At 40.4% G+C, this 27,536-nt stretch overlaps 1 protein-coding gene across 21 annotated transcripts in view; it reads right to left on the reverse strand.

Moving 5' to 3' along the window:
- SOX6 (SRY-box transcription factor 6) overlaps positions 1–27,536 on the reverse strand; it is a 420,354-nt gene that overhangs the window by 261,209 nt on the left and 131,609 nt on the right. For 6 of the 21 annotated variants that reach the window (XM_035120058.2, XM_035120051.2, XM_035119959.2 and 3 more), the window contains exon 1: positions 1,323–27,154. The exons of the other annotated variants lie outside the window; for them this stretch is intronic. In XM_035120058.2, the coding sequence (XP_034975949.2) occupies positions 1,323–1,357 (35 nt within the window). In that variant the 5' untranslated portion in view covers positions 1,358–27,154. Of the gene's footprint in view, positions 1–1,322; positions 27,155–27,536 lie in introns of those variants that run through there. 21 annotated transcript variants of the gene reach the window in all.

Below are 27,536 nucleotides of genomic sequence, written 5' to 3' on the forward strand. Positions count from 1 at the left end.
TACCATCTATGTATGCTCACAGAATGTAATACAGAGCCAGGCCTGCCTGTTCCCATACCCCTCAACTGCCCCAATTTTTCATGCAAGAGCACAGTGATCATTTTGGGTGCCATGATCTCACCCCAAAAAGAACTTTTTCTGGAACCACAATATCATGTTGGTCACGTGACTCGTGCAGGAGTGCAGCCCCAGAAGATGGTGTCCTGGTTTTTCACACCCTCAAAGTGTTGGAAGATATGCTGTTCCCAAGCTCAGTAGACTAGAGGCAAAACCAGCACACACTAGAGCAGAGCATTCCAAACTTTTCATGTTGGTGACACACTTTTTAGACATGTATCATTTTGCGACATAGTCATTCAGCTTTACTAGCAAACTGGAGGTTGAACTAATCCCTTTTCAGCCCTGAGAGGAGCACGGGGAGCATTTGCGCAACACACAGTTTGAAAAGTTCTGCATTGGAGTGACTTTGCCTTCTATTTGAGACCTTATTTCTAGCATTCAGCACTATCAAACTCCAAACTAAAACAACTTACTGATTTGGTGGCCAAGCTCTGCAACAACTCCAGTATGAGCATTCTGTTTGCTTTCCTAGCTCTCTCTCTCTCTCTCTCTCTCTCTCTCTCTCTCTCTCTCTCTCTCTCTCTCTCTCAATCTCTCTCTCTCTCTCTCTCTCTCTCAATCTCTCTCTCTCTCTCTCTCTCTCTCTCTCTCTCACACACACACACACACACACACAACTGTACTCCTCTAGTGAAGCAGCCCTGACATATTAATGGCAACTGCTTGTAGCCCGTACTGTGCGACTAACGAAGGTGTTGTACAATACTGCAAACTAAACAAGTCAAACATTAACTTTGACCAAGTAATTTCACCCAGGTCATTGATGCCTAGTTTTGTTTTTGTTTGCTTAATTACTAGAAAGCACACATGGATGTTTACTTCTCCAGATTAATATGTTAATTAACTGCACACGCATGCAGGTTTTCAAAATACACTTTAACAATACAGTGGTATCTTGAAATAAAGGAAAACTCAGTACACAAAATATCTACTTCAAAACACAGTAGGCTAGGCAGGCAGCGTTAACAGTGCCCACCTTCATGCTGGAATTTGTGACTTGGGCTAAAACAGCCTTCAGTGAGTAATAAAAATAGCTCTGTGCCTCACATTTACTGAACCACACAACATGATATCTTACAGACATCCAGGACCATTCTTCCCTAGAGAGACTGAAGACTTTTACAGACCCTGCACCAGATTCACTAGTGAAATGTAATTACTGAGAAGAATAAAATATAAAACTTTCCTGAGTAGAAACTAACCTCCTGTATAAAACATGCAGTATATTAAATGGCATCTCTTTTAGTAGAAAAGACGACAAGAAACTTCCACAGGTAAAATGTGCACTGCTTAGTTGAAGAAGAAATTTGAGGGTTTCCTCACAATCTCACTTCCATTAATAAATGACAGACTTCTCAGAACAACAAACAGATGGCATGTTTCTAACTGCCCTCAAGACATGCAAATAGAGGCAATAAGTAAATAGCACAAGTAGCATTAAAGCTGATATAAAAATACCCCCTCCCCATTTTACACCATTATAAACAACACACACAACCTGACAATTAATCTCCCACTAAACAGAATATTCGTACATGGAAATGATCAGCGGTGGCTGGTGCCCATTGGGACTTATAAGGCAGAAGGCAAGGAGATGGGCAGTAGATGAGATCCTGCCCAATGATGGACAGAGTGAACTAGTTCTAGTTTTTTCTCCATCTTCCTCCCTGATCAGTTGTACAAGGGCAACACTACTTGGTTGTAAGAAGGCAGACAGGTGAGGGATGGATGGGAACAGACTGAGGTTGGTGGGATAATGCCCTATTTTCCCTAATGGACCAGCTTCTACCAGAAATTGCTGCTGTGGCCTAGCAATACTTAGAAATTTTGATTTTTGCAAATTCTGATTACTATGTGACTCCAAACTTAATAATTTACTAGCTTTTGGAACTCTTGAATATTCAGATGCAGTTTGGGGCTCAAAAATTTATCAAAACATGTTCAAGAATGCCTTCATTCTGGGAGAACAGACATTTAGAAATGCATATATAGAGAATATTGGTTTATAAAATATATATTTGTGTATTTTTATGCAAGTTTTCCTGCAGATTCTTTTTTTAAAAAAAAATTCCCAACAACCTCTGATTCATGAGGAAGTGTGATTGGAGAGAAGCGAAAATGACACGGACTAGGAATAGAGCGAGCTGCCAATTCCAACATTGCTCCAATAGTGTCACCATATTTTGAATTTCTGAATAGGTACAGATATCAATTGGTGCTAAGGCCAAATGGTTGCAGGACTTGCTTGCTAGCCACTGCCCCATGTGGCAAAGTATACAATCCTGAGAGAACTGTGCTGGCTAGCAATCTGGCTACCAAGCCTCATTTAAGGTGCTAGTAATGAATGTAATGAAAACATTTAAAGCACATGGATTCCTATGAGGAATGAAATAATGGTGTGGGTGGGACCTTATAAAACCCCAAATAACTTGGGACCTAGGAATTTGAAGAACCATCTCCTCACATACAAACCTACTCATGTACTAAGATCCGAAGGTGCAGCCCACCTGGTTGTCCTGCATTTAAGTGACGCTGTGGGTTAAACCACTGAGCCTAGGGCTTGCCGATCAGAAGGTCAGTGGTTCGAATCCCCGCGACGGGGTGAGCTCCCGTTGCTCAGTCCCTGCTCCTGCCAACCTAAGAGTTCGAAAGCATGTCAAAGTGCAAATAGATAAATAGGAACCGCTCTGGCGGAAAGGTAAACGACGTTTCCATGCGCCGCTCAGGTTCGCCAGAAGCGGCTTAGTCATGCTGGCCACATGACCTGGAAGCTGTACACCGGCTCCCTCGGCCAATAATGCGAAATGAGCGCCGCAACCCCAGAATCGGTCACGACTGGACCTAATGGGTAGGGGTCCCTTTACCTTTTACGTTATGCCACAACCTGGGAGAGAGCTTACTTTGCAATGATGCCCTGTCTACATAACACCCTCCCTTGCTGACTCGGGTGAGCTTTTGACACCTGATAAAAACTCCCCTATTCCAGCAAGCTTTTATGGGGTTTTTGACCATTACTGTTGCTATTCAATCATTTATGCATTTCATCTATTGTCCTTTATTTGTAACTATGTTTTTGTTACAGGTAGGTAGCCGTGTTGGTCTGGGTCAAAGTAAAATAAAAAAATTCCTTCAGTAGCAGTATGTTTTTGTTGACTGTATTTGCTGGTTTTAAATTTGAATTTTTCACATTGTGATGGGGGAGGCAATAAAAATAGTTTTTTTTAAAAAAAAAGAATTAAAATAAATAATAACTGCAGCTTCTTGGTCTCTGGACTGACTCTGCCTACAAAATGGGCAATGAAATGTTCCTGAGCAGGAGGAAGAGAGAGCTGCCTCTCTTACTGAACAGGGAGTACAGCTAAGTGGGTGTGAGCTCCTGTCTGGGAGCCTACATGTTTCCATGGTCCCGTAAGCCATAATTTGGCTTACCGTGTTGTGCAAACCAGACAATTGTATAGGACTGAACAAGCTAGAAACATAAGAATCATTTCAAACTGGCACACTGCCAGGAAGAACTGCCTTGTCCATATCATGCTCCTGAAGGAGAGTTGTGTGAAAATCTGTCCGACTGTCTACTTCTATTTTAATGCACATTCATGCAACACACATCATGTATAAAGACTCATTCATTACATTAAAAGCAAGATATTTCACAAGAGCACAGAGAATGTAGTTTTAAAATAATTTTCACCAGTAACACTTTTGAAGACAGGACTGTTCAAAATACAAGCTTAACACTTGTTAATCCAATTTTCTGTTAATTCAAATTAACAAGCTCTGCATGTTAGTACTTTAAAGTTGGTTCTTCCTTATACAACAGAACACAACTGAAATGTTTCCTCATTGTGCCTGATGTGGTACATAAGAGCTGAAAATAAAATTGTTCTTTATTGTGGTTTTCATCTCTGACCTGATTTTTCCTAAGTCTTTAGGATTCAACATATGATCTGTATTTGAAAGGAAAGAACTGTAGTTTCCCCAATGTTGTCAATTTTTCACTTAGGGTTCTCTGTTGTAATAGTTTTTCCACTTGTGTTTACCATGAATAATTTATTATAGGAAAGTAAACAACATATAATATTCATTGTATGTTGATTACTTTGACAGTCAAATTCTTATGGTTTATGAGCCATCTATCCATTTACAGAGATATCTGCAGTGAAAAAGCATTGGGCTTTAAAGCCTCCTTTTGAAATTTTGGTACCCAAATCATCATGACCACATGATTTGATGCAATGGTTAATGGAGCAACCATAGGCAGTATCCAGTTGGTATCTGTCAGCTGACAGAAGGCTCTTCAGAACCTTCCATTTGCAGAACAGGAATTGATGTGATCTTCATCAGTTCCCTCTCTCTGAAGTCCTCCCACACCTGCTTCAGAAGGGCTAGTGGAGCCTTCAGAATAATGCAGGAGAATTCTGTGGGGAGGAAAGGGGAAATCACTGAAGGTCATCTCAGCCCCTGTTCTCCTCATAGAAGGCCCTGCTGGATCAAAAGTTCCTTCCATCAGTAGAGGGACACCAAAGTCAGTATGAAAAATGTTCCCTGAAGTCAGAAAGTTTGAAAACCACTGACTTGAGGCAGCATAAGAGAAAGATTCTACTGAATGATAACTGCGGATACTGTGAAACTTTGCGGATTTACAGAACCAAGTAACTTAAAATCTGTGGGTTGCATCCAATGTCGCGTGAGTGAAAGCCGAGATCACACAATGGATTTTTCCCTCAACACCTGCTTTCCCCCAGTGCCCCTCAAAAAGCCTCTCCAGAGGATCAAGGGCCATTCTGAAATCACTCCAAATCATATGGAGGACTCTTTTCACTACTGCAGCCCATTAAAACATATCCTAAAATGTTTGGTAGATTCTCCAGTCCTTTGGATAAGTTTTTATGGGGTGAGGGGCATAGGGGGGGAAAGGGAAAGATCCATTGTGTGAACTGCTACCCTCCCTTCATACAAATCCTGAAACCGTAAACAGTGTTGGGCCACAGTAGGCAGAATTAAACCTAGTCACATTACATAGTTATGAACTTAAGTGGTCAGAGCAATAAGCATATTCTCACTTGGGACATCCATATGGTAAAATTTCCTCCCCTCTGAGCATGCCAAATCTAATCAACTGGTAAATTTGAAGTGGTCACATGCCCCCTATTTTTAGAATTAGAAATCAGGCTCTATGGCTCCCACATCATCCTGCTGTACTTGATTTAGCACACTATTAAGCACCTACTTAATTTTTCTAAAATGACAACTCCTCCATTCAGAGGGATGGAGAGAAAGAGAGACCGAGAAAGAGGTCTACAACTTGCTGTGGGAGGCAAGTAAGGCATTATAATTCTTCCTGTCTAAAAAACACTTTTTTAGTCTGATTGCCCTATTTTATTTCCTTTGTAATATTTCTTGTTGTTTTTAACTCTTTTGAAACTACCCTATAAATTCTGATCAACCACTGAAGGACAAAATATAAATTTTATAAATGAACAAATGGCTCAAAAAGCACACTTTGGTCCATTAGTGATATTTGGAATGTCTCTAGAATCCACCAGAAACGTAAATAAAATAATAAATAAATAAATACCAGGGGAAATTTATGACAGTGCCCAGTGAATGTCCAATGTGAATAAGGGAGACACACAGAGAAGTATTCCTGGTGGGTGCTCTCCAGTTACCCTGCCTGAGCTTGGGACATTTTCCAAAAGCTATATCAAACATATTTAGCAATCAGTGATGAGAGCTGGGTTATTTTAGTTAGCCATTTGGCAGAGCAATCCTGTCGTGTAGGCAAAGCAACTACCAGATCCGCTGAACTGATGTTTCACTGTGTCAAAGCAGGAAATTGGGGGACGGGACGACGATGACAGCTTTATCCCTCACACTGACTGCAATGAAAGGCAATTGACTATGCCAGCCCTGGGGTACTCTCAATTCCATGGACATGTTGGGAATTGAGGGGGCTTTGCAACTGGCAGAGCCACACCTGCTCCCACAAACCTGGTTTTCTCTGGGACATCTACACAGCTGATACTTCCTACCTAGACACCAGTCTACTTCTGGCAGGGTGTCACCCCCGGATGCCTCTCCTGCTACCCCAGTGGAGTGGAACTTACTCTGCTTTCTAAGGCATTTCAGCTGGCTTTCTGGTAGGGCTTGAATTGCAAATTTATATATAATTGGCTTAATTAGAAATCAACATGAAATAAGCTACCTGCACAGCCCTCTAAAGTTTTTCATTATTATATTATATTATATTATATTAGGTCGTATATTTTCCTCCCATATTAACCCTCCAATCTGTATGTATATTACAACTTCTGTATTCTACTAGTGGAATCCTATATTTCCCTATTGCTCCTTTCTAGATATTAAACTTGTCAATGGGGGCAGGGTAATCACAAAAGCTTCTGCTCATACTTGTAGGATCGCCAAAAGTATTGACTTGTAGCAAGATTTGGAGAGAAGAGAGTGCCTCCGTCAGCAGGTAGGATTCATGTAGATTGAGCTTTTGCATTCAACATATGTATCATCATGTGTTTCCCCCAACAAAGGGCCAAATCTGATGTAGAAGTCAAATCAATATAGTTTTTTTATTCCTATTAATTTTTATTATTTTCTGTACTGGTCTTAAAGTAATTTCCAGACATGTAGGAATAAATCTTTTCATTGCAACTATTATGGACACTTATCTTCCTTGTTTTTGCAGTTTACTGGAGTTTCTTTGTGGGTTTGGGTTGGGTTTTCATCTTTCCTTATTTATTGACAATCTTTAAATCAGCATCTCTTTAATGACTGAACATATAAAAATAGCCAATTACCACTTTTCAGTCTATGAAATAGCTCCCCTAGTCTATTTCATATATGGTTTCAGCCCCTGTTCTAGCAACTGCTCCAGGGGGGGAAAGACCACACTTGAAAAACTATGATTTGTAAGTTAAGACACAATGTCAGTGTAAGCTGAAGCATGTCTACTCAGAAATAAGTCTAATTTAGTTCAGTAAGGTTGACTCCCAGTGTGCATAGGACTATAGCCTCTGTAACTGAACAATATTTTCCATTCCGATACTTTTTTTTAAGGAAGCAAACTTTATAGGTTCCACATACCTCTTCCTTTTAATCATTATCAAATTGCTTCATTCCATACAAGTTCAATCACACCAAAAACAGAAGGTGATGCTGAAGAATATTTGTTGGCACTGAAGCAGCAAATTCCTGCAAAATGTGCCTGACTGCCCATGCATGCAGATCATGACCAACATCAGTTAAACATAGCTGCTACCCTCAGCTCAAGTAAGGCTGCAATCCCAACCATACCTACTCAGAAGCAAGTCCAACTGAATTCAATGGGCTTACTCCCAGGTAGGGTAGGAGTGCAGCATAGCATATGAAATGTATGTTTACAAAACAAACCTATGAATGAAGAATTGCTTGTAAAAATAAATTGCACTGACTAAATACTTTTTAAAGAAAATCAAAAGTGATAATAGCATTTACATTGACAACTGCAAGGCTTTTTTATTGATGACAATAAGCTATCAAGATAGTATATAACAGGAAGCCTAACAGCAAAATATAAGATTTCAGTTTTGAAATAACACTTTTAACACTCTTTGGGGGGGGGATGATACTTTATATTTCATTTCATTTAATCTGTTCAGTATGAAATTCCATGCTGCAGAACAGTCATCTCTGAGTCTTTATGTAAATAATATTAAGAGCTTGCTAGTAAATATTCAAAATGTTCTAACTGAAAAAATTATGTTGCCATACTTACTATCAAGAAACAGAACGCACTTCATTAAAAGGCAAAATATCACAAAAAGAAAGTTGTGATATTTTTGCCTTTTAATGAAACTCAAATAACCTTAATTCCTTAATATTTCAAAAATAAATTACTTTCTTTTCACTTTTTGTCACAATTCATTTAATACAATAGTTTTCCCAGTAAAACATTTACAAGTGCTCTAAAGAGTTAAAAATTGAATGCTGTAGGGACAGTTGCCATACCTCACAAAACTCCAAAATTAAAGGAAGGGCTTTAAATACACTGCCTTCCAAAAACAAAAAAGAACATAAAAAAGAAAGGTTATTGTCACTTCAGAAATGTTTAAGTTGAGTTGACAGTCCTGAGTCGGTTTAAGCAGCACTCAGAGAGTGATGGACAAAATAACAGCCACTAATAATAGACACATATAACACTCACACAGGATGGTTGTTCTTCCACTTCTCTGTCTTGCTGTCTCCTACTACCTCAGCCAGCACTTCAGAACTTGATGGCATAACACCTCTGACAACACCTCAGACACCTTCCCAGATCACAAAGAACCACTGTCAAGTGTCAGGAAATCACTTTGAATTAACCTCAACCAACTCTCAGGGTACCCCAGCTATCCATAAGGAGCGCGGCGGCAGCGATAGCAGCAGCAGCATCCAGTTCGTGGCACAAAGGACTGACAACTCTCTTCAGCGATTAAAGTTGATAAAGACATAAAAGCAAGTGGAAGACATAAAGGAATTGGGGGCCTGTTGGGAGACACAGAGTACCCCACATGCCTTCTGCCACTGCTGCTACAGTTAAGCAAACTTTACAGCCAGTCAAGCCATCATCCAATAGAGCCTATTTGCTGAGCAACAGTGGAGCTTTGTGGTTTGCCTCACAGTTGACAGTAAGTTATGAGCCCTTTGTGAGCACAGGGGAAGGAAAACAGAGATCGGAATTTGGCAGGAAAATATAATACAGAATTCTCCTGTCTATGGAACCTGAATTTTTGTGAAAACAATCAAGCATTGTTGAAAGAAAGAAAAGCAACTTTGACAGATGAAATATAGAGGGGCCCCTTTTAGGAAAACAGTAAACAAAGCACCATTCAGGCCAGGTCCATTCTGTCATTTATAAAGATAGGTTCTTCTGTGTGGTGAGAGTTTACAGCAGAGTTCAGATTCAACAAATCAAGTGTAAAATCTCCCACAGTCCACATTAAAAAAGCCAGCAAGGGAAGGACAGGAATGCCAACGAGAAAATATCACAAGTTTTTCTGTTTGAGAGGATACAATAAGGAGATGGGTGAAAAGAAGCTCTAAGAATAAAGTCTAAAAGACAAGCCAAAAAGCTAAACAATTGTTAATTATAAAAGAGCTAATTTTGTCTGAGACAGGAAAGAGCAGAACACTGGGGGTCACTGAATAGAAATATGAAAGGAAGGAGCCCATTCTCAAGCATAGTTCTTCAACAATGTCTTTATTTCTCTAGGCTGGACCTCATGAGATCATCATTGGCATGAAAGGCTCCACACACAAAAACACACACGGGGGGGGGGGACTTGGTCTGGTACTACTATAGTTTGGACATCTGGAATGTCAGCACACAGTGCACGACTTTCTCCAAAGTATCTGTATTCCTCTTTCCAAAAATAGGAATCCTCGCCAGTTTTAGTCACTCAAACTGGAAAATGTACCGTTCAGAATGAAATGAAAAGCATTTTTCTTTCCTTATACTTCGGAACAAGTAATAAGATTTCTGTAGGGCCGAATTAAGGAAATGGTGTTTGACACATTGTAGCTATAGATTAACAGTGCCTACTCCTTCTACAGGGTTGGCAATTGTTTTGTGGTTATGACTGGTGCAAGTTTCAGGAATCAGTGGGGAATCTAAAAGACATGCAGAAGGGAGGGAAATTCAACTGTCTCAGTAATTGCTAATGCTCTAAATAGTAGAAAGAGACCACAAACCAGTGAAAGCCCAGTTAGAGTCAAATGACACATTACTTGCACATCATTTGGAAAACATGAACAAAAACTCCTTGGTTTTGTTACATCCAGCTAAAGTAACAGTCTTCATTGTGTGCTAATCTGGAGCCAAACCAAGCCACTCCTAAGCAAATAATGCTTGGAAGATGCAAAAAGAGAGAGAAAATTACCAATTTCTTTATTTAGACAACCAAAACTATTTATTTCACTGATGAAATCACATAATAACATCTGTGCTTTAAACAGCCCTTTAAAACAAAGCCCGCAAAATACAGAAGTGTGCCAATAGGTCAAGAATAATAAAAGCAAGCATGCATATGGATTCAATGCGGAAGATTTATTCAGCTTCAGTTAATGGTTTCTATAGAGATTGATGTCAATCTCTCTGGCCTTTCTTGTGTCAACAGTCAGTTACAACAGAGAAGATCATGGCTTTTGCCTTTGATTAGAAGAATCATCTTTCTGCAGTTTACTGAAGGTCACAGCATTTGCAACAAGTTCTCTCTTATTACAAGATCCTGTGTGTAATGTATACACTTGTGAAGCATACTGAAAAGAATTTATTTTATAAACATGGGTCAAAAAGGTTATTGAAGCTACAGTGAATTCCACCTTTTTCTTACTAACTTAACTCTAAGGTGTCTTATGCACATTGCTCTGAAAATCTACGGAAACCTTCAAATGAGACTAATTAAGCTGTCAAAAGGTAACCGTGACACAATACCACAATTTGTTAATACTGCTGCCAACTTTCGGTATGACATGACAAGACAGTGAATCATGCCCTTGTCTGCCATTAAAGTGTATGAATAAAGACAGTTCTCAGTATTTTGGGCACGGAATATCACACACAGGCAGGTTCTTCCTCCCCCCACCCAAGAGGTTATTTACATTGCATATGGGCTTGTGAGGAAGCAAAAGAAAAGACAGCACAATACTGTATAGAACAATTGTTGCTATCTAACATACTCACACACAAATAATGCTGGTTACAGAGGCTTTCTATAAATATATGACAGATGAGTTTACAGAAATTTTCTTAAGACAACAGTCATAACAAAATACACATTGCTGCTGCTGTGACATCAGACTCCATTATTATCAACCTGGCACCTTGACACAAGAGAATCAGCAGAAGAAGAAGCTTGTAATGTAAACACTACAATTTGGCCATGCCTAATCTTGAGACTAATGTGATAGCACATGATACAGGAGCTGGTGAATTGTACTATGACCACAGGAGTAGCATAATGTCTGAACAGGGAGAAATCAATCCCCATGCATTGCTTTTGATACATATTCTATAGTATACATTCTTGCATATACTTTTTAACAGATGGAATATATTGTATGGAAACTTAAAATTAAGTTCATCATTATGTTCCATTCTCCTACTTAGTCCTGCCTAGCAATCAGCCCCCACCTTGGACATGTCTGCAACAACTATGGTTCAAGATTCAGTGAAGCCACATCAGGATTGTGAGAAGTTAGCATTAATTGGGCCACCTTTCAAATTACCTAAGGCCAGTGATTTGCAATACATGAGATAGGTGCCCTTTGGGGATCTAGGGCAGGGTGCCCCATTGTATGGCAGGAGTCAGTATGCATGCAGAGCTCTCCTAACATTCAGTGAACACATATGAGCACAGTCCCTGATCATAGCAGGAGTGAGCCCAACCTCCGCAGTTCTACAACCCTGCTCACACGTATCTTGAACTTGTGTTGTGTCATTTGAACACACACCCCAGACCAATCAATCAGAACCTTACCATGATAGGCTCATCACCAGATTTTGTCCCTGTAAAAGCAACAGTGGCATGCTGGATGGTTGCTACTTTGCCTCTTTGGTGGTGGGAGATGGAAAGAAGTTGGGGAGGGGGCAAAACAGAAGACAGGAAGGAGGTGGAATATTTTTTTTCTATGGTAGGGTTACCAGACATCCCCGTTTCCTGGAGACAGTCCCCGGATTTACAAATAAGTCCCTGGACAAATTCCATCCCCAGAATGTCCCCAGTCAGATTTCATCTAATGCCCCTGGGAAACGCAGCAGTGGCAATCTCAGCAGCCCGGAGCAGTTGACTCTGGCTGGCTTCAGGAGCTGCTCAGAAGCCCCCATATGATGGTGGTCCAGGGGCTCTAAGATGCAGCTTCCGGGCTGCCTCCGCCTTCCCTGACCCCAGCAACTAAGCTGTGAAGGGAGGCTTCATGCTGCCTATCGGAGCAGCCTCCCAACTCCTACTTGCGTGCAAGCAGGAGCGGGGCGGGGATCTCTCAGCTGTGAAGGGAGGCTTCACGCTGCCTATCAGAGCTTGCATGCAAGCAGGAGGGGGCAAGGATCTCTCAGTTAGGCAACAGGATGCCTCCCTTCCCAGCTGAAGGATCCCTGCCCCCTCCTGGAGGAATGGGATTGGGGCTGCTCCTATGGGAAGGGAGGCATTGTGCTGCCTGAGAGATCTCTGCCCCCTCCTGCTTGCACACAAGTAGGAGTTGGGATGGGGCTGCTCCGAAATGAAGTGTGAACCCCACCCCCTCCTGCTTGCCCGCAAATAGGAATGGGATTGGGGCCACGCTCTGCCCTCCTTCTCCGCCTTCCATGCCTGACCCACCGCACACCGCTTCACCACCACCACCACCACCGAAGAACCAATAACTCAGTGGCTGCCCAGGCTCATGGAGAAAGGAGATAGAAGTCTCAAAGGAAGGGGGAACGTGGTGGTTGAGGTCAATGTGGCCACCACCATCGCTGCAGCATCAACGTCCCGAACGTGTAGTGTAGTATTTATTTATTTATTTATTTATTTATTTATTTATTGTGTCCCCCGATTCATTGAAAAAAAAAATCTGGTAACATTATTCTAAGGAACACTAAAAGGTTGAATAAAGATTGCAGAAAGTGTCCAGGTGCCCCCTGGATGGTTATCATCAGACCAACAAAAAATCTACAACAGAATTCTAGTATTCTAGTATACCAATAAATCAAAGAGTGGGAGTCTAGAAAAAAAGAGAGATAGTATACAAGCAGTTGATTTCTCTATACAGATACTGCCAGAACTACAAATTCTCAATGCCTTATGCAAAAACAAAGTGGGGAGTTAAGCAATGCAAAGCAACATATGAGATATTCTCCACATTGCACCCCCCCCCCCTATACGGCTATCCAGATGCCAACTGTAAAACACATCCAAGTCTTACAGGAGAAATTTCAACTAGGTGATTCATGCTTATCACACCACTGAAAAAGAACACCATCTGAAAAGGGTGCTCAATATCCTTCTGGGCTATTTTTCTGCTCCCATCCACATGAACTCCCACTCATCCTTCCATCATAAAGTATAATAATGAATGGAATTCTCAGATTATTATTTTAGAGACTAAATGGATTCTCACTGTTTTTAATGGACTTACACAAAGAGGCTTTGTTGGGTATTTTGCAATTTATATAAACAGGCTTGGAAAGAGTCAGTGTTTGTTTTTTTGTAATTAGCTGCAGACATGTGTCAATTTATTTCTAGCAGCTTTTAAGTCCTAGCAGCGATATTTCTTTTAAAGTATATGGCTTATGTTTTATCTTCAAAATGAAGTGGCTTTGAGTGTGGAAATGTAAAAATAAACTTTTCCTAATACTTTTACTCTCCGTGTTTCTACTTTGCCACTCCTTGTTTCCATTATTTAGCAAGGTGAACCATTTTTAAAAGGACCAGCATGGGATTGTTGCAGGGATAGCTTCATATCACATGTACTTTCCCTAACAAAAATGTAGCAAGACAACTACCGTTACTGAGTGAGTTATAGCTATAAACAATTGATACAGATCTTTATAGAGAGAGGGCACCCTTCTATTTACCACATGCTCCTCTTGCTAACTTATGAGCATACAAAAATGCATTGCATTTTAAATTAGGGGTGGCTTGCATCACTTTTGCCTCAGCCCAATATACCTGAAGGAGCGTCTCCACCCCCATCATTCTGCCCGGACACCGAGGTCCAGCTCTGAGGGCCTTCTGGCGGTTCCCTCGCTGCGAGAAGCAACGCTACAGGGAACCAGGCAGAGGGCCTTTTCAGTAGTGGCACCCGCCCTGTAGAACACCCTCCCATCAGATGTCAAAGAGATAAATAACTACCTGACATTTAGAAGACATCTGAAGACAGCCCTGTTCAGGGAAGTTTTTAATGTGTGACATTTTAATGTATTATAATTTTTTGTTGGAAGCCGCCCAGAGTGGCTGGGCAAACCCAGCCAGATGGGCAGGGTACAAATTATTATTATTATTATTATTATTATTATTATTATTATTATTATTATTATATCTGTTTTGTCCCATTTGTATATAAATCTGAAAGCTTTGTGTGTAATTTTTAAAACCATACTTGAACCTTTATGTTATTTCTGCATATATTTTTCAAAAATATATATGCAAATGAAGGCACAAACATGAATTACTGTATATATTTAATATACATTTTGGTACTTTTTTTAGTTGAAAGCTGCATCACAAAATTCAGGGTAGTGTGAAAACCAAAGGATAACTGCATTCTGATCCATGTATTAGTTCAAATCAGGTCGATTTGCTTGAAAATGCAGGCCGAACAAAGTTTCTTAGCATCCCTAATTTTTGCCATGCATTACAGTAATAGAACCAGCCTATCAAAGCACCACAAATTTAAAAGAGTACCAAGAATATAGATACTTGAAACAAATGCATCATATTCTGTGACGACTAGCAAAAGAACCACAGGTGTTTGGTGCCTTGCTACTTACTCTTCTGATGAGGCATGGGATTTCAGATCATAACATGGCAAGTCCAACTCATCTGGACATAAGCACTTATTGAAACAGCAGCATGTAAAATAATAGTGAGCAAAACAGCAACTTCCTCCAAATGTACCATTCCCATCGTGAAATCTGCTCAGTGTCACTATACACCCACAACACCAGTCTCTGTCTCTTATAATACATTTTCTAATCTTGTTCTCTCTGCCTCTACGTTCTCAAACTGCTTTTACTATATGTGTCTTGGTGAAAACGTGTAGCTGTTTGCCTCGCCTTTATTTCTCTGCACATACAATATGGCAGTGAAGCATTGAATCACTAGATCATACTTTATTTTTATGATATATTATGCCTTTTGATGTCACGTTGACATCTAATTGATGTCATTTTTGCTTTTTTCGTCTTTGTTTTGTTTCAGAGTTCCAATAAAAAAGAGGGTGTTTTTTAAAATTAAAAAAGCCTTTCGTGCTGATGAGTTAGAGTACTGACAGACATGAGCATCTCTTTTATGATATATTGCCAAATAATTGACTATTTTCTAGCTTCAGTTGAATGTATAGAAAGCATCCAGTTTCTAGGCAGTTCTTTATATTTGCTGCATGGTGTAACACTTCTGTAATTCAAGCATGCAACCTCAGCAGTACAATTTTATTTATCTAGAGATTAAAGATACAGAACATATTTCAAAAAAAAGGGCTTCACCCCCCAATTGACTGTCAAACACCACCTAGCCTTAAAGTGATGTAAAGGCACTGAACTCAACAAAACTGAAGGCCAACCCCCTGCTATTTGAATAGAGCTGTATCTTAATGCTTAGCTGTGATAAGGAATATCATAACACCAAAGCATATGGATCTAATCCAGGGGTTCACAAACTAAGGCCCGGGGGCCGGATGCGGCCCAATCAGCTTCTATATCCGGCCCGCAGATGGTCCAGGAATCAGCATGTTTTTACATGAGTAGAATGTGTTATTTTATTTAAAATGCATCTCTGGGTTATTTGTGGGGCCTGGCTGGTGTTTTTACATGAGTAGATTGTGTCCTTTTATTTAAAATGCATCTCTGGGTTATTTGGGGGCATAGGAATTCATTCATTATTATTTTTTCAAAATATAGTCCAGCCCCCCACAAGGTCTGAGGGGCAGTGGACCGGCCCCCTGCTGAAAAAGTTTGCTGACCCCTGATCTAATCCCTCAATCAATGGGAAATTTCTAATAGATTTAGATGCACCAGAATAGCATCTTTAAAATATACTCCCATATAAGGCTAAGGTGTGGGGTTTTCTTAGATTTTGTAGGTATGTGAGTAAGTGGCACTCCACATGTCCCTAAAAAAGGAAATGGGGAAAATTGGTTACTACCACATCCAAATACCCCCTAATTCAGTTAAATGCATCAGAATATGGGAGACATATTTTGCATATTACTCTTGTCCCATGTGTTCCATGTACACATAAATTATTATTATTATTATTATTATTAGTAGTAGTAGTAGTAGTAGTATTACACTCCTCCTCCTCCTTTCCTCCTCCAGAAATATAGGATGGGAGACACTTGGCTTATTGGCAGTACATGTGAAAAGGATCTAGGGGTGTTAGCGGACCACAAGCTTAACATGAGTCTACAGTGTGAAGCAGCAGCAAAAAAAGCTAATGCTACTCTAGGCTGCATCAACAGATGTATAGTGTCCAGATCAAGGGAAGTAATAGTACCACTCTATTCTGCCTTGGTCAGTCCACACTTGGAATACTGTGTCCAATTCTGGGAACCACGATTTAAGAAGGATGTTGACAACCAAGATGATCAAGGGTCTATAAACTAAGCCTTATGAGGAGTGCTTGAAGGAGCTGGGTATGTTTAGCCTGGAAAAGAGGAGAATGAGAGGAGATATGATAGCCATCTTCAAATATCTTAAGGGCTGTCACATGGAGGACGGAGCAGGCTTGTTTTCTCCTGCTCTGGAGGGTAGGAACTGAACCAATGGATTCAAGTTGCAAGAAAGGAGATTACAACTAAACATTCGGAAAAACATTCTAACAGCAAGAGCTATTCAGCAGTGGAACAGACTCCCACGAGAGGTGGTGGACTCTCCTTCCTTGGAGGTCTTTAAACCGAGGTTGGGTGGCCATCTGTCATGGATGCTTTAGCTGAGATCCCTGCATTGCAGGGGGTTGGACTAGATGACCCTTGGGATCCCTTCCAACTCTAAGATTCTATGATTTTATGAAAAACATCCCAACCCTTGCTACACATCACTTCTCCATCTCAGTCACCTCTGGGCATTGGTCATCAGCTCTCATTACTATCTGTCCATCTGCTGATAACATTCCCATATTCCCGTTTACATCACAGCTTTTATAACTTACAGTGTTCTGCAGCTACTATATATCATGAAGCATCACTTCCTCTTTATAAAAAAATATCATTTTTAAAGTGAACTCTAAGAGTGCTGCTCTTTTGCCTCTCTCCCATGGCTCCCATTCTTACTGTATCATTTTCTCTTTTGCACTTAAGCCCACAAATTAAATCCAAAGCAAACAGCAAAGGCAAATCTCTTTAGAAGACCAGACAAATATTTAAAAAGCACAAAAAGAGACTTTACTTCTATCCTTAGATCTTCCTCCAACTTTTGTTTGTCAGGCAGGTTTCTCCCTTGTTTCTGCACTTCTTTTTAAGAGAATGCCACACTTGCAATGGTATGTTTTATAATCTACACAAAGTGCATGAAGCTATAAACAATAGCAACTGGATAACAAAGGTTGCAAATTTATATTGAGCATTTTATTACTTAGTGGTAGAGAAAGAGCTGAAACTATAAAAGAGCCTGTTATCTGATAATCTAACGCAAACACACCCTCAAACAATGTAAAAGCTAAACACTAGATACTTATGACCAAAAGCAAACAATATTATAATCAAGATATCAGAGGTAAATGGCCAAAGTGGAAGAGTCGAGTCCAAGGGCACATTTGGATGGTTAAACAAATGTCACAGGTGTGTCCAGTTCTGGGCACCACTGTTCAAGAAGGATACTGACAAGCTGGAACGTGTCCAGAAGAGGGCAACCAAAATGGTCAAAGGCCTAGAAACGATACCTTATGAGGAACGGCTTAGGAAGCTGGGTATGTTTAGCCTGGAGAAGAGAAGGTTAAGGGGTGATATGGTAGCCATGTTCAAATATATAAAAGGATGTCATATAGAGGAGGGAGAAAGGTTGTTTTCTGCTGCTCCAGAGAAGCGGACACGGAGCAATGGATTCAAACTACAAGAAAGAAGATCCCACCTAAACATTAGGAAGAACTTCCTGACAGTAAGAGCTATTTGACAGTGGAATTTGCTACCAAGGAGTGTGGTGGAGTCTCCTTCTTTGGAGGTCTTTAAGCAGAGGCTTGACAGGCATATATATGTCAAGAATGCTTTGATGGTGTTTTCTGCTTGGCAGGGGGTTGGACTGGATGGCCCTTGTGGTCTCTTCCAACTCTATGATTCTATGATTCTGGTCACTTCCCTCTTCCAACCCCTGAATCACTTTCCAGAAAGGAAGAGTGAAAGTGAACACATACACCCACTTCAATTATCCATGGGAGTTGGATAAAAGTTGGCTCCAGTAGAATTAATTTGAGCATTAAAAGTACAAAGAATCAAAAGAGTGGAAAAGAGCGTCCTTCTTCCAACTTCTTCCTTCAGCCCCATGTATTTTTAATAGAGAAAAGGGTAACTACCCTTTCTACCTCATAATGAAGAGGGCAGTGAGGAGGGCTCATGAGCTTCATGGTCACCAGGAGAAGATCTCAGGGATGCCACTACACCCATGGGTGCCATGTTGGTGACCCCGCCTTTCACAGTACAGAATATTGCATATAAAAACACACCTGGATATATATAGTTCTGTAATACAAAAGTGCAAGTATGAGAAATATCCATGGAAAATATTTCCCCTGAAACACACATACCCATGATGAGAGTGGGAAGCCAGCTTTGGGGACAATATGGCCAAGAGCTGGACTCCATTGCTTCCATCAGCTGCATATATCAGCATAGAGAAATGGAGTGTGGGCACTCAAGATTGTTACATTCTTATTTAATTTGTTGTTGCCACAAACTTCTTTAAAAGGGAGTAAGTTTTACTGCCACAAACATTGAGAAATAATGCTTTTTGTTTGTCACCCTCGGTGATTTAATTAGCAAGGAAATAGTGGTCTGGTCTTCCCACATACTGCTGCCATTTTTCTATTAAGTTCTTATTTAATACATAAGATAGGGCTTCTCATTTGTAGGCCCAGAACAAGAAGAGGCTGCTTGTTGCACAACAGGTTAACATATAACTGCATAGAAAAATGAAAGTAACTACAAGGACAAGCTAAAGGGTGGGGTTTTAGCTCCAACCCATAATAAATGGAGACAATATTTTATTCTGCCATTACTACAGATATCTGCACACATGTGATCCACAAAACTAACATTGGGTATATATTCCAAAGGGCAATATATTAGGACCAACCAATATGCCTCAGAAGTGGGGTAAGCTTCTGAGTTCTCCAGAACTGTTCATCAGGCAAGATATAACAATTGTAATTTTTAGAGATTCCTTTTATTATGGACCAACACAGCTCCCTGTACTTTTATTATGCATATATGTTCTACTGCACTACTGTAGTTCATTGCTGAGTGCAAACAAAGGGCAAACTTGGTCTGTTTCCAACAGTGTGTAAAAAGCCCCTTTCCTGGTTTGTTTTCAAAAAGGCACAAGTCATAAATGCGCAGCAGGATTCCCATCTACATAGCAAAAATAGGTGAGCAGTTAAATGAAGTGGACGACAGCAACCAAGGTCAAAGAAGCTATTAGAAGAAAGAAGGCTTCCTGCAGAAAATGGAAGCCTTGTCCAAATGAGGAGAACAAAAGGAACATAAATATTGGCAAAAGAAATGCAAGCGGGCAATAAGGGGTGCAAAAAATCGTGCAGACTTCCCATAGACTTCTGGACTAGAAAGGCCTTTGGTCTGATACAGAAAGCTCTTCTGATATTCTTATGAAAGAATGCAATAATACATAGATACAAATACTTAAAATATTGCATTCATATAAATCATAGTAATTTGAAAATATTATTGTAAAGAACATGGTTATTAAGATGTTCAAATGGCATAGAAAGAGCCAGTTCATTAGTTTAAACATTCCAGATCAATACCAAACAAATGAAATGGCCAGTTGGTTATTTAGCAATCAATACCTGCAGATATCTAAACATTTACTATGGAGCAGTTATCTCCCTGAAATCAGTATGATTACTCAAGAATAAGCAGTTCATGAACTGCAACCACTATACGAATTTAATAGATGGCCTCAACAAAATGTCACATTAAAGATACCGACAAAAAATGCCTCAAGAGCAACATGAAACTCAGCCAGTGGACATCCTTTGTTGCAGCTTTATTCTTGAGGCAAGCATGAGCTTTTATCAATATTCCCATGACTAGGATTTCTATAGCTGCTCTATAGTCTAGCAACTCTGATGGAGAAGGAGACACTGCTGTACAGATTTCACAAGATTGCAATGACTGTGCAGACAATTCTCACCTATGCTGTCGTCAAGGCTATGGGGTAAATGGGTGGGAAAAGGGACAAAGTCTAACTCTACTGAACTACCAGTTGGATGGCTATACTCCTTCACAACTAAGACCTATAGTTTTAACGGTCTGCAGATTTACTACAATAATCTCGAACTGGGTGGAGGCAGCCGCTAATACTTATTTAGTAGTGAAAACTGAACTTTCACCACTTTGGTGTAATGCTTTACTCTCTATTTACTGATAAATAGTTTCAGGAATGAGGTTGATGAAAGCAAATATCTCTATATTTTCTTGTTTGAAACTCCAGTCCATGAAAATGTAAGGTGTTCTATGCTGTAGCAAAACATTCCTCTTTAACAAGAAGAAAACATAAGAATATAAGAGTTGCCATGTGGCAAACAAAATATCTGAACTGGGAATTTACCAAATTATACTCTGAACCACTACTTTACACAGCTTACACAGAGCAGCACATGTTCATGCTATTTTATGGATATATAAATTAATTTTGTGTAGCAGTTTGTAACACGTGCCAGGATTTATTAATTTTAATTACCGGTAGTTGCATGCTAAAATACTCTCTCTGTGTGTGTATGCACGTGTACAAACACACACACACACACACACACACACACACACACACACACACACACACACACTGTTGAGCACCTATATGTACAATTCCTACTAAACAGCAACATTCTTGCAGGCTTCACCCTTAATTCAAATGTCTGAGAAACAAGTGCGGTGGTGGGGGGGCAGGGTTTTGTTTTGTTTTGTTTTAAATCACTTTTACTCTATATGTGCCAACCTGTGGGTTTCTAAATACAGAGAATTATTGTTCTGTGTTGGGTTGATTCATTCATTAGAACAATTACAAAAAGTCCTCTAAATGACAAGCAGTTAAAATATTATGGAGGCCTATTAGGAATGGCCATGTGAAGAGCCCATTGCAAAATTAACCAAGTGACAGGTTTAGATGTATCATCACTTATTTTAAAGAACAGTTTATCGACACACTAGCATACTGGCTAGTGCTGTAAATGTTGCCAGAGGAGGGGTTTACAATATGCTTTGCCTTGAAAACCTGGTAAAAATAAACCTGATAGACAGTGTTAGTGCTGTCTCTCTCTAATCTCTAAAAGCAATTATGCATAGAGCAGGTCATAAACGTAGGTGTACAATGTACAAGTTTTTTTATCTCTTTAAAAATCAGAAGTACAAAAGAGGTAGAATAAGCTATAACTATTGACCAATTCACCCACTGGCCAACTCAAACAAAAAAATGTGGGGGGCATTTTTAAAAAAATAAAAATGCTAGTCTGTGTTGTAAGTTTCCCTTCAGATTCATTTGCTGTCCCTCAGCAAACACACAATTTTTTTAAAAAAAAAAATTGCTGCAGTGTTTGCCCTTTGGTTATTCAAAACCTATGTGAATTATATTACAGCTACTATGGCTGAGATCCAAAAGCTTGTTAGGCAGCACAGAACCACAGATAGATGGTTGGGACTCAGAAACATCTTGAGCAGTGCTTTGAATCCAGGTCTGTGTCTCAAATTTACATGAAACAAGCACTCCATTGCTACCAATAATAAAGAATTAAGGGAAACTAACTAAGATTCATGTAAGTTTCTTCTTCATTGGCGATCACTCGTAGCCGGGTAAGATTGTCTTCCATAAGCACGATTTTAACAATGGGTCCGTAAGTGACTGTGGTGTGGAGGCCAATTCTGGGTCCACACGTCCCACAGGGGGAACATTGGTTTCTGGGCGGGAGTTGATAACGGTGTGGATTTGCCAAGCGTGCCTTCCTCTTAGCACGTTTCTCCCTTGCATCCTGAGTTCGAGTGTTTTCAAAGCCTATGACACCTTTGGTAAAGGCTGTTCTCATATAAGCACATACTGATAAGTGGCACATAACAGTATATATGTGGTATGCCTTTTCTGTGCATTGGACAAGTTTACCAAATATAGCAACCACGTCACTGCCACAGTTACAGCCATGGTGTGTGTGTTTGTGTGTGTGTGTGTGTGTGTGCTCACCGGTACAGAGTACTGTACTGGCACCTCTTTTTTTTGCTGCCCACGGATGTCATTTTATGCACTTTTATCAATATATGACTACCAGCACCTCATTAGCACTGGTTACAGCTAACAGAACTTAATTTGAAGAAATTGTTCACCAAGGATCAGTTTCAAACATATTAGGTCACAGTGCTTCTGAGCCACAACAGAGTTATTTTCCTTCACCACAGACTATTCACTGTAAGACACGATATACCAACATGCCTAGGATTAAAGGGAACTCTCATTCAGAAGAAAAAGTTTCCCTGTAAGCTTGAGGTCTAGCACCACAACAAACCACAAGTGTTCATGTCAGTCTGACTCTTCTGTATCTGAAGAAGTGTGCATGCACACGAAAGCTCATACCAAAATATAAACTTAGTTGGTCTTTAAGGTGCTACTGAAGGAATTTTTTTATTTTGCTTCGACTCAGACCAACACGGCTACCTACCTGTGACTCTTCTGTATTATTCTTTTGCCTATTAAAGATTTTGGAATTAAGTATGTCTAGTTCAAGGCAAAACTATGTAGGTTTTGGACAAGGACACAGAACCTCAAAAGCATTTACAGTATACTAAAACAAAATGCATGAAGTTCTGTCAGTTGAAGAAATATAGGGATTGCATTTAAAGGAATGAAAGACAGCCACACTTTGAAAGAAATTTGGCACCTTAATCTCTCTCTCTCTCTCTCTCTCTCTCTCTCTCTCTGTGTGTGTGTGTGTGTGTGTGTGTGTGTGTGTTTTGAGTCCAACATCCTGTTTTCAAGGTGGCCAATGATACCTATGGGAAGCCCACAAGCAAGGCATGAGAACAACACTCTCCTTACTTGTGATTCCTAACAACTGGTATACAGAGACATATAGCTTCTAGACATGAATGTAGTATATACCGGTAGCCATCATGACCATAGGGGGACCTCTGTAGACACACCCATGTCTCCAAGCTCCTCTTCCCCCATGCCACCTAAAAATCTGATCCCCAAACTTGGGGCAAACAGATTTTGATGAAGTGTTAAGGAGCTGCAGTATGGGGGAGAAAATTGAGAAGCTACCCCAAAAAGCAATCCACCCCCAAAAGTAATAAAATAGAATCTATTTATGACAGCATCCTCCTTTATACCGAATCTTTTTATACTGATTGAGTTTGATGAAAAAGGTAATGAAACAGCAAACACAAAACTAATTGTAATAAATAAAAATATATGCGGCAATACTTGTCATCAGATGAGCCAATGTGCTGCTCTCCAGGTGTTATTACACTCCTCCTGCTATCAACCACATCCAGCATGGCCAGTAATTAGGGATGATGAGAGCTGCATAGTCTGGTGGGCACCACTAGTTCCTCTGCTCTAAATATCCAACTCAGAAGTGTGAGTACAACAATGTTCAATCTTTAAAGCACTGATCTTAGAGAAATTCATGTTAAGTCAATGGGGATATCACTCATATGGTGCTTTGGGGAGCTGGTATCTACTCTCCCATCTTCCAGTAATTATGCATTTCCCAATTAAAACCCTGGAAACAAAACCAAACTGTTTTTCTCTTTCAGGCTATTTACACATCAGTACTTTACTCAGAAGTACTAATCAGACTCAACAGACAGTCGTCATAGGGTCATTAATAGTTACTTCATTCTCTGGCAACTGTAGTATGATGATAGCCTTAAATAGAGTGCAAATGATAAGCCAAAAGGAGGAGAAGGAAACCAGCAATATAACACAAAACCAGTTTGCAGAGCATAACAGAGCGACACTGAAAACAGATTCATCACAGTGACATGCCGTTTACTTACAGGCACTCTGAAATCTCAAGCCACAATTAGAATTATATTACACACAAACACACCACACACAATTTTGGCATGTGAAACCTGAGCCATGTTGTTTAGGATAAAAGCAAGAATGTTATGTAAGTTGAAAAGCAGAATGCAGTGTGTCTAAGAGGGAATAATTTGTTCTTCAAAGTGAGTGCGCTCATGAGGAAATTCTCCAAACTGAAGTAATGGTTATATCACAATAGCACTAATTTGCTTGGCACTGAGAGTTGGCCAGGGTTTCTACACAGATACATCTAATCCACTACACATGCCTCTCTTTTGCTTGTTACCAATTTCAGGACGTATTTGAACAACGCTTTCTTCATCCTATCATGAGATGATCTCCACAGCCATTCCATGACAATTGACACCTCAGTTGTCTGTCACACCTCAGCCAATGCCAAGATTATTCCAGAACAATCACATGCATCATGCAATGATAGAGAAAGGTACGTGCAAATGTATTTAAGTTGCTAATAGACATTATATAAACAAGGTTCCCAAAGTTGCTGCTACTAGGGAAAGCAAAATATCTTCCGTGCACTTGCCTACATCTTGACAGAGCCCGGAGGCTGTATACAGGCAGCTATGCAATTCCAAATTTTTATGTGGTGACAGAAAACACTATAGGGCATGGGAAAAACTAAATTTTTGGCAGGTTATGTTTTACTTCTTTTGCCGGAGATATTAAAACAAGCTATGCTCCACTTTCTCCACTGATCCAGCTGGTCCCACCCAGTGCAGTCATCAGCCTTCATAGAATTACTTTGCAATATCATGTAGCTGGAAATTCATGTTTAGGACTGAACACATGCTTCTAATGGAAATGCAGCCAACCCAGGTCCTTGGTGAGTAAATAGTTGGGTCCAGATTTGTGGCCTTCTGCTTGCGCTGGAGGAAAAGAACAGGGATATTTTTTTTTATTGTTGCTCCTTCCTCCTGAAGCCCCACTGTGTTCTTTGAAAAGTTGGTCAAGAGGGTTGGGGGATCCTTTCGAACAGCATAGGAGGCAGAGGAAGGGGAATTGGCAAAAATTGCCTCCAGCCTTCTTCCAGCAAAGAAACTCCATCAGATCCCAATTACATCTGCAAACAATTTTGGTATCTTCAATTCCTTCTGTTTGTAATGTGAGAAATAGCCTTTTTGTTAGCCTTGACAAGACTGAGTATATGTTCTTCCAAACTCCAGACATACTTAAAAGTACTTGCACAATGTTGATTAGTAGACGTAGGCAACAATTTCCCTTTGTAGAGGTAGCTGACCACTGGCAGAATTGCTGAAGTACAAGATCACTTAAAATACAAAAGTGTAGAGAACTTTTTAAAATTTCTTCATTAATCCAAACTGTTTCAATGATCTAATAATATGCACAAAAGCATTATATTTACCTATTCATATATCATCACCAAGTTGTTCCACAAAAACGGTTCTAACAGCCACCAAAAATAAATACTCTGAACAACAGTCTCATTCTTTCTCTGCAGACACCTCCCAGAGAAAAGCAACACATTCATGCTGCACTTCAGCCATTACATACCACCCTTTCTGCATTACCCACAGATGGACTAGACAGGATTTCTTGTCACATGCCACAAGCATAGACATTCCAGAGGCTTATGTTCCACTGCGATCTTATTTTAAGATCCATAAGAGGCCTATGTCATAGTCATCTGCAGGCTATCCCAAATAAAAGCAATGTAGCTGCAGCATTTCATCGGCCTCTGCTATTGCTCATTTCCTTTGTAGAAATCCTCCCACTACCGCTGTTCTGTCTGAATCTGAGTAGAGTTGAACAAAATATATCCATTTTATCGGCCTCATTGTTACATTTCATTTGTGAAACGTGTAGGTTCTCTTCCTCCAATTCCAGATGTACTAAATTAAAGCTCAGGAAAAGATAAGTAATGTTGTAACAAATGTGTGAAAAAGAAAGAGGAAGACTGTGAAGATTTATGTGGCATCACAGGCCAGTTCAGATGTGATGAGAATCCATGGTTTATCATGAAAAGAGCATGCCACTGTGAGGCTCCAGAGAAACGAGACCTTTCCCCTGCCTCACACCCAGTAAACCTGTTGTAGAGTTTTCCCCAACCCTCCAGAGCAGATTTGGGAAGTGGCAGAAGAGGGAGAAAGCCACACTGTTCTGCGCACACAACAATTTAGTTGAATCATACCATATATGTCTGTGTCTGCATATAATTTGTTGTTATTATTTTTAAATTATATAAACATAAATACAAAATTCCCATAATGAAAATATTGGCATTTATATGTCACCTTTCTGAATGAGAATTCCTAATAGGTGTCTTATACTGTACATTAAGATAAGAATACATCAACCATAACAACCTCCCTCCCTGCCTCCCCCCAAAACTGAGGGACTATTTGTTACATTCCACAACCCATTCCCTGCTACTATACTTGTGTGGGATAATATCTCACAATATTTACCTCAACAAGAAGATAATCAGAACTAGGGACTTTTGTTCTCAGTACCCATAATTAATGAAGACCATAGGTAAAGGTAAAGGGACCCCTGACCATTAGGTCCAGTCGCAGGCGACTCTGGGGTTGCAGCGCTCATCTCGCGTTATTGGCCGAGGGAGCCGGCGTACAGCTTCTGGGTCATGCGGCCAGCATGACTAAGCCGCTTCTGGTGAAACCAGAGCAGCACACGGAAACACCATTTACCTTCCCGCTGTAGCGGTTCCTATTTATCTACCTGCACTTTGACGTGTTTTCGAACTGCTAGGTGGGCAGGAGCAGGGACCGAGCAACAGGAGCTCACCCTGTCACGGGGATTCGAACTGCTGACCTTCAAATCGGCAAGCCCTAGGCTCTGTGGTTTAACCCACAACGCCACCCGCATCCCATACATATATTTTTAAAAAGAAAAATTATCACATCTAAAAGTAGGTGTCTTTTTTATTTTTACGTTCCAGAGGACAGGACTGTATGAACCAATCATTACAGTGAGAATGTTAGGAGTAATGTATCATCTCATTTTAAAACAGAAGGGACCCAGGTGGCGCTGTGGGTTAAACCACAGAGTCTAGGGCTTGCTGATCAAAAGGTCGGCGGTTCGAATCCCTGCAACGGGGTGAGCTCCCGTTGCTCGGTCCTAGCTCCTGCCCACCTAGCAGTTCGAAAGCACATCAAAGTGCAAGTAGATAAATAGGAACCGCTCCGGCGGGAAGGTACACGGCGTTTCCGTGCGCTGCTCTGGTTCGCCAGGAGCAGCTTTGTTATGCTGGCCACATGACCCGGAAGCTGGCTCCCTCAGCCTATAGAGCGAAATGAGCGCCGCAACCCCAGAGTCGGACACGACTGGACCTGATGGTCAGGGGCCCCTTTACCTTTACCTTTAATCTAATCTTTGACTATAAGAAGAAACAAATGCCACAAAACCAAATACATTTCCGTGTGGCAAAAGAAGACAACATATATCAATC

Source organism: Zootoca vivipara, chromosome 1, assembly GCF_963506605.1.
Source record: "Zootoca vivipara chromosome 1, rZooViv1.1, whole genome shotgun sequence".
In the NCBI taxonomy this organism is placed as follows: domain Eukaryota; kingdom Metazoa; phylum Chordata; class Lepidosauria; order Squamata; family Lacertidae; genus Zootoca; species Zootoca vivipara.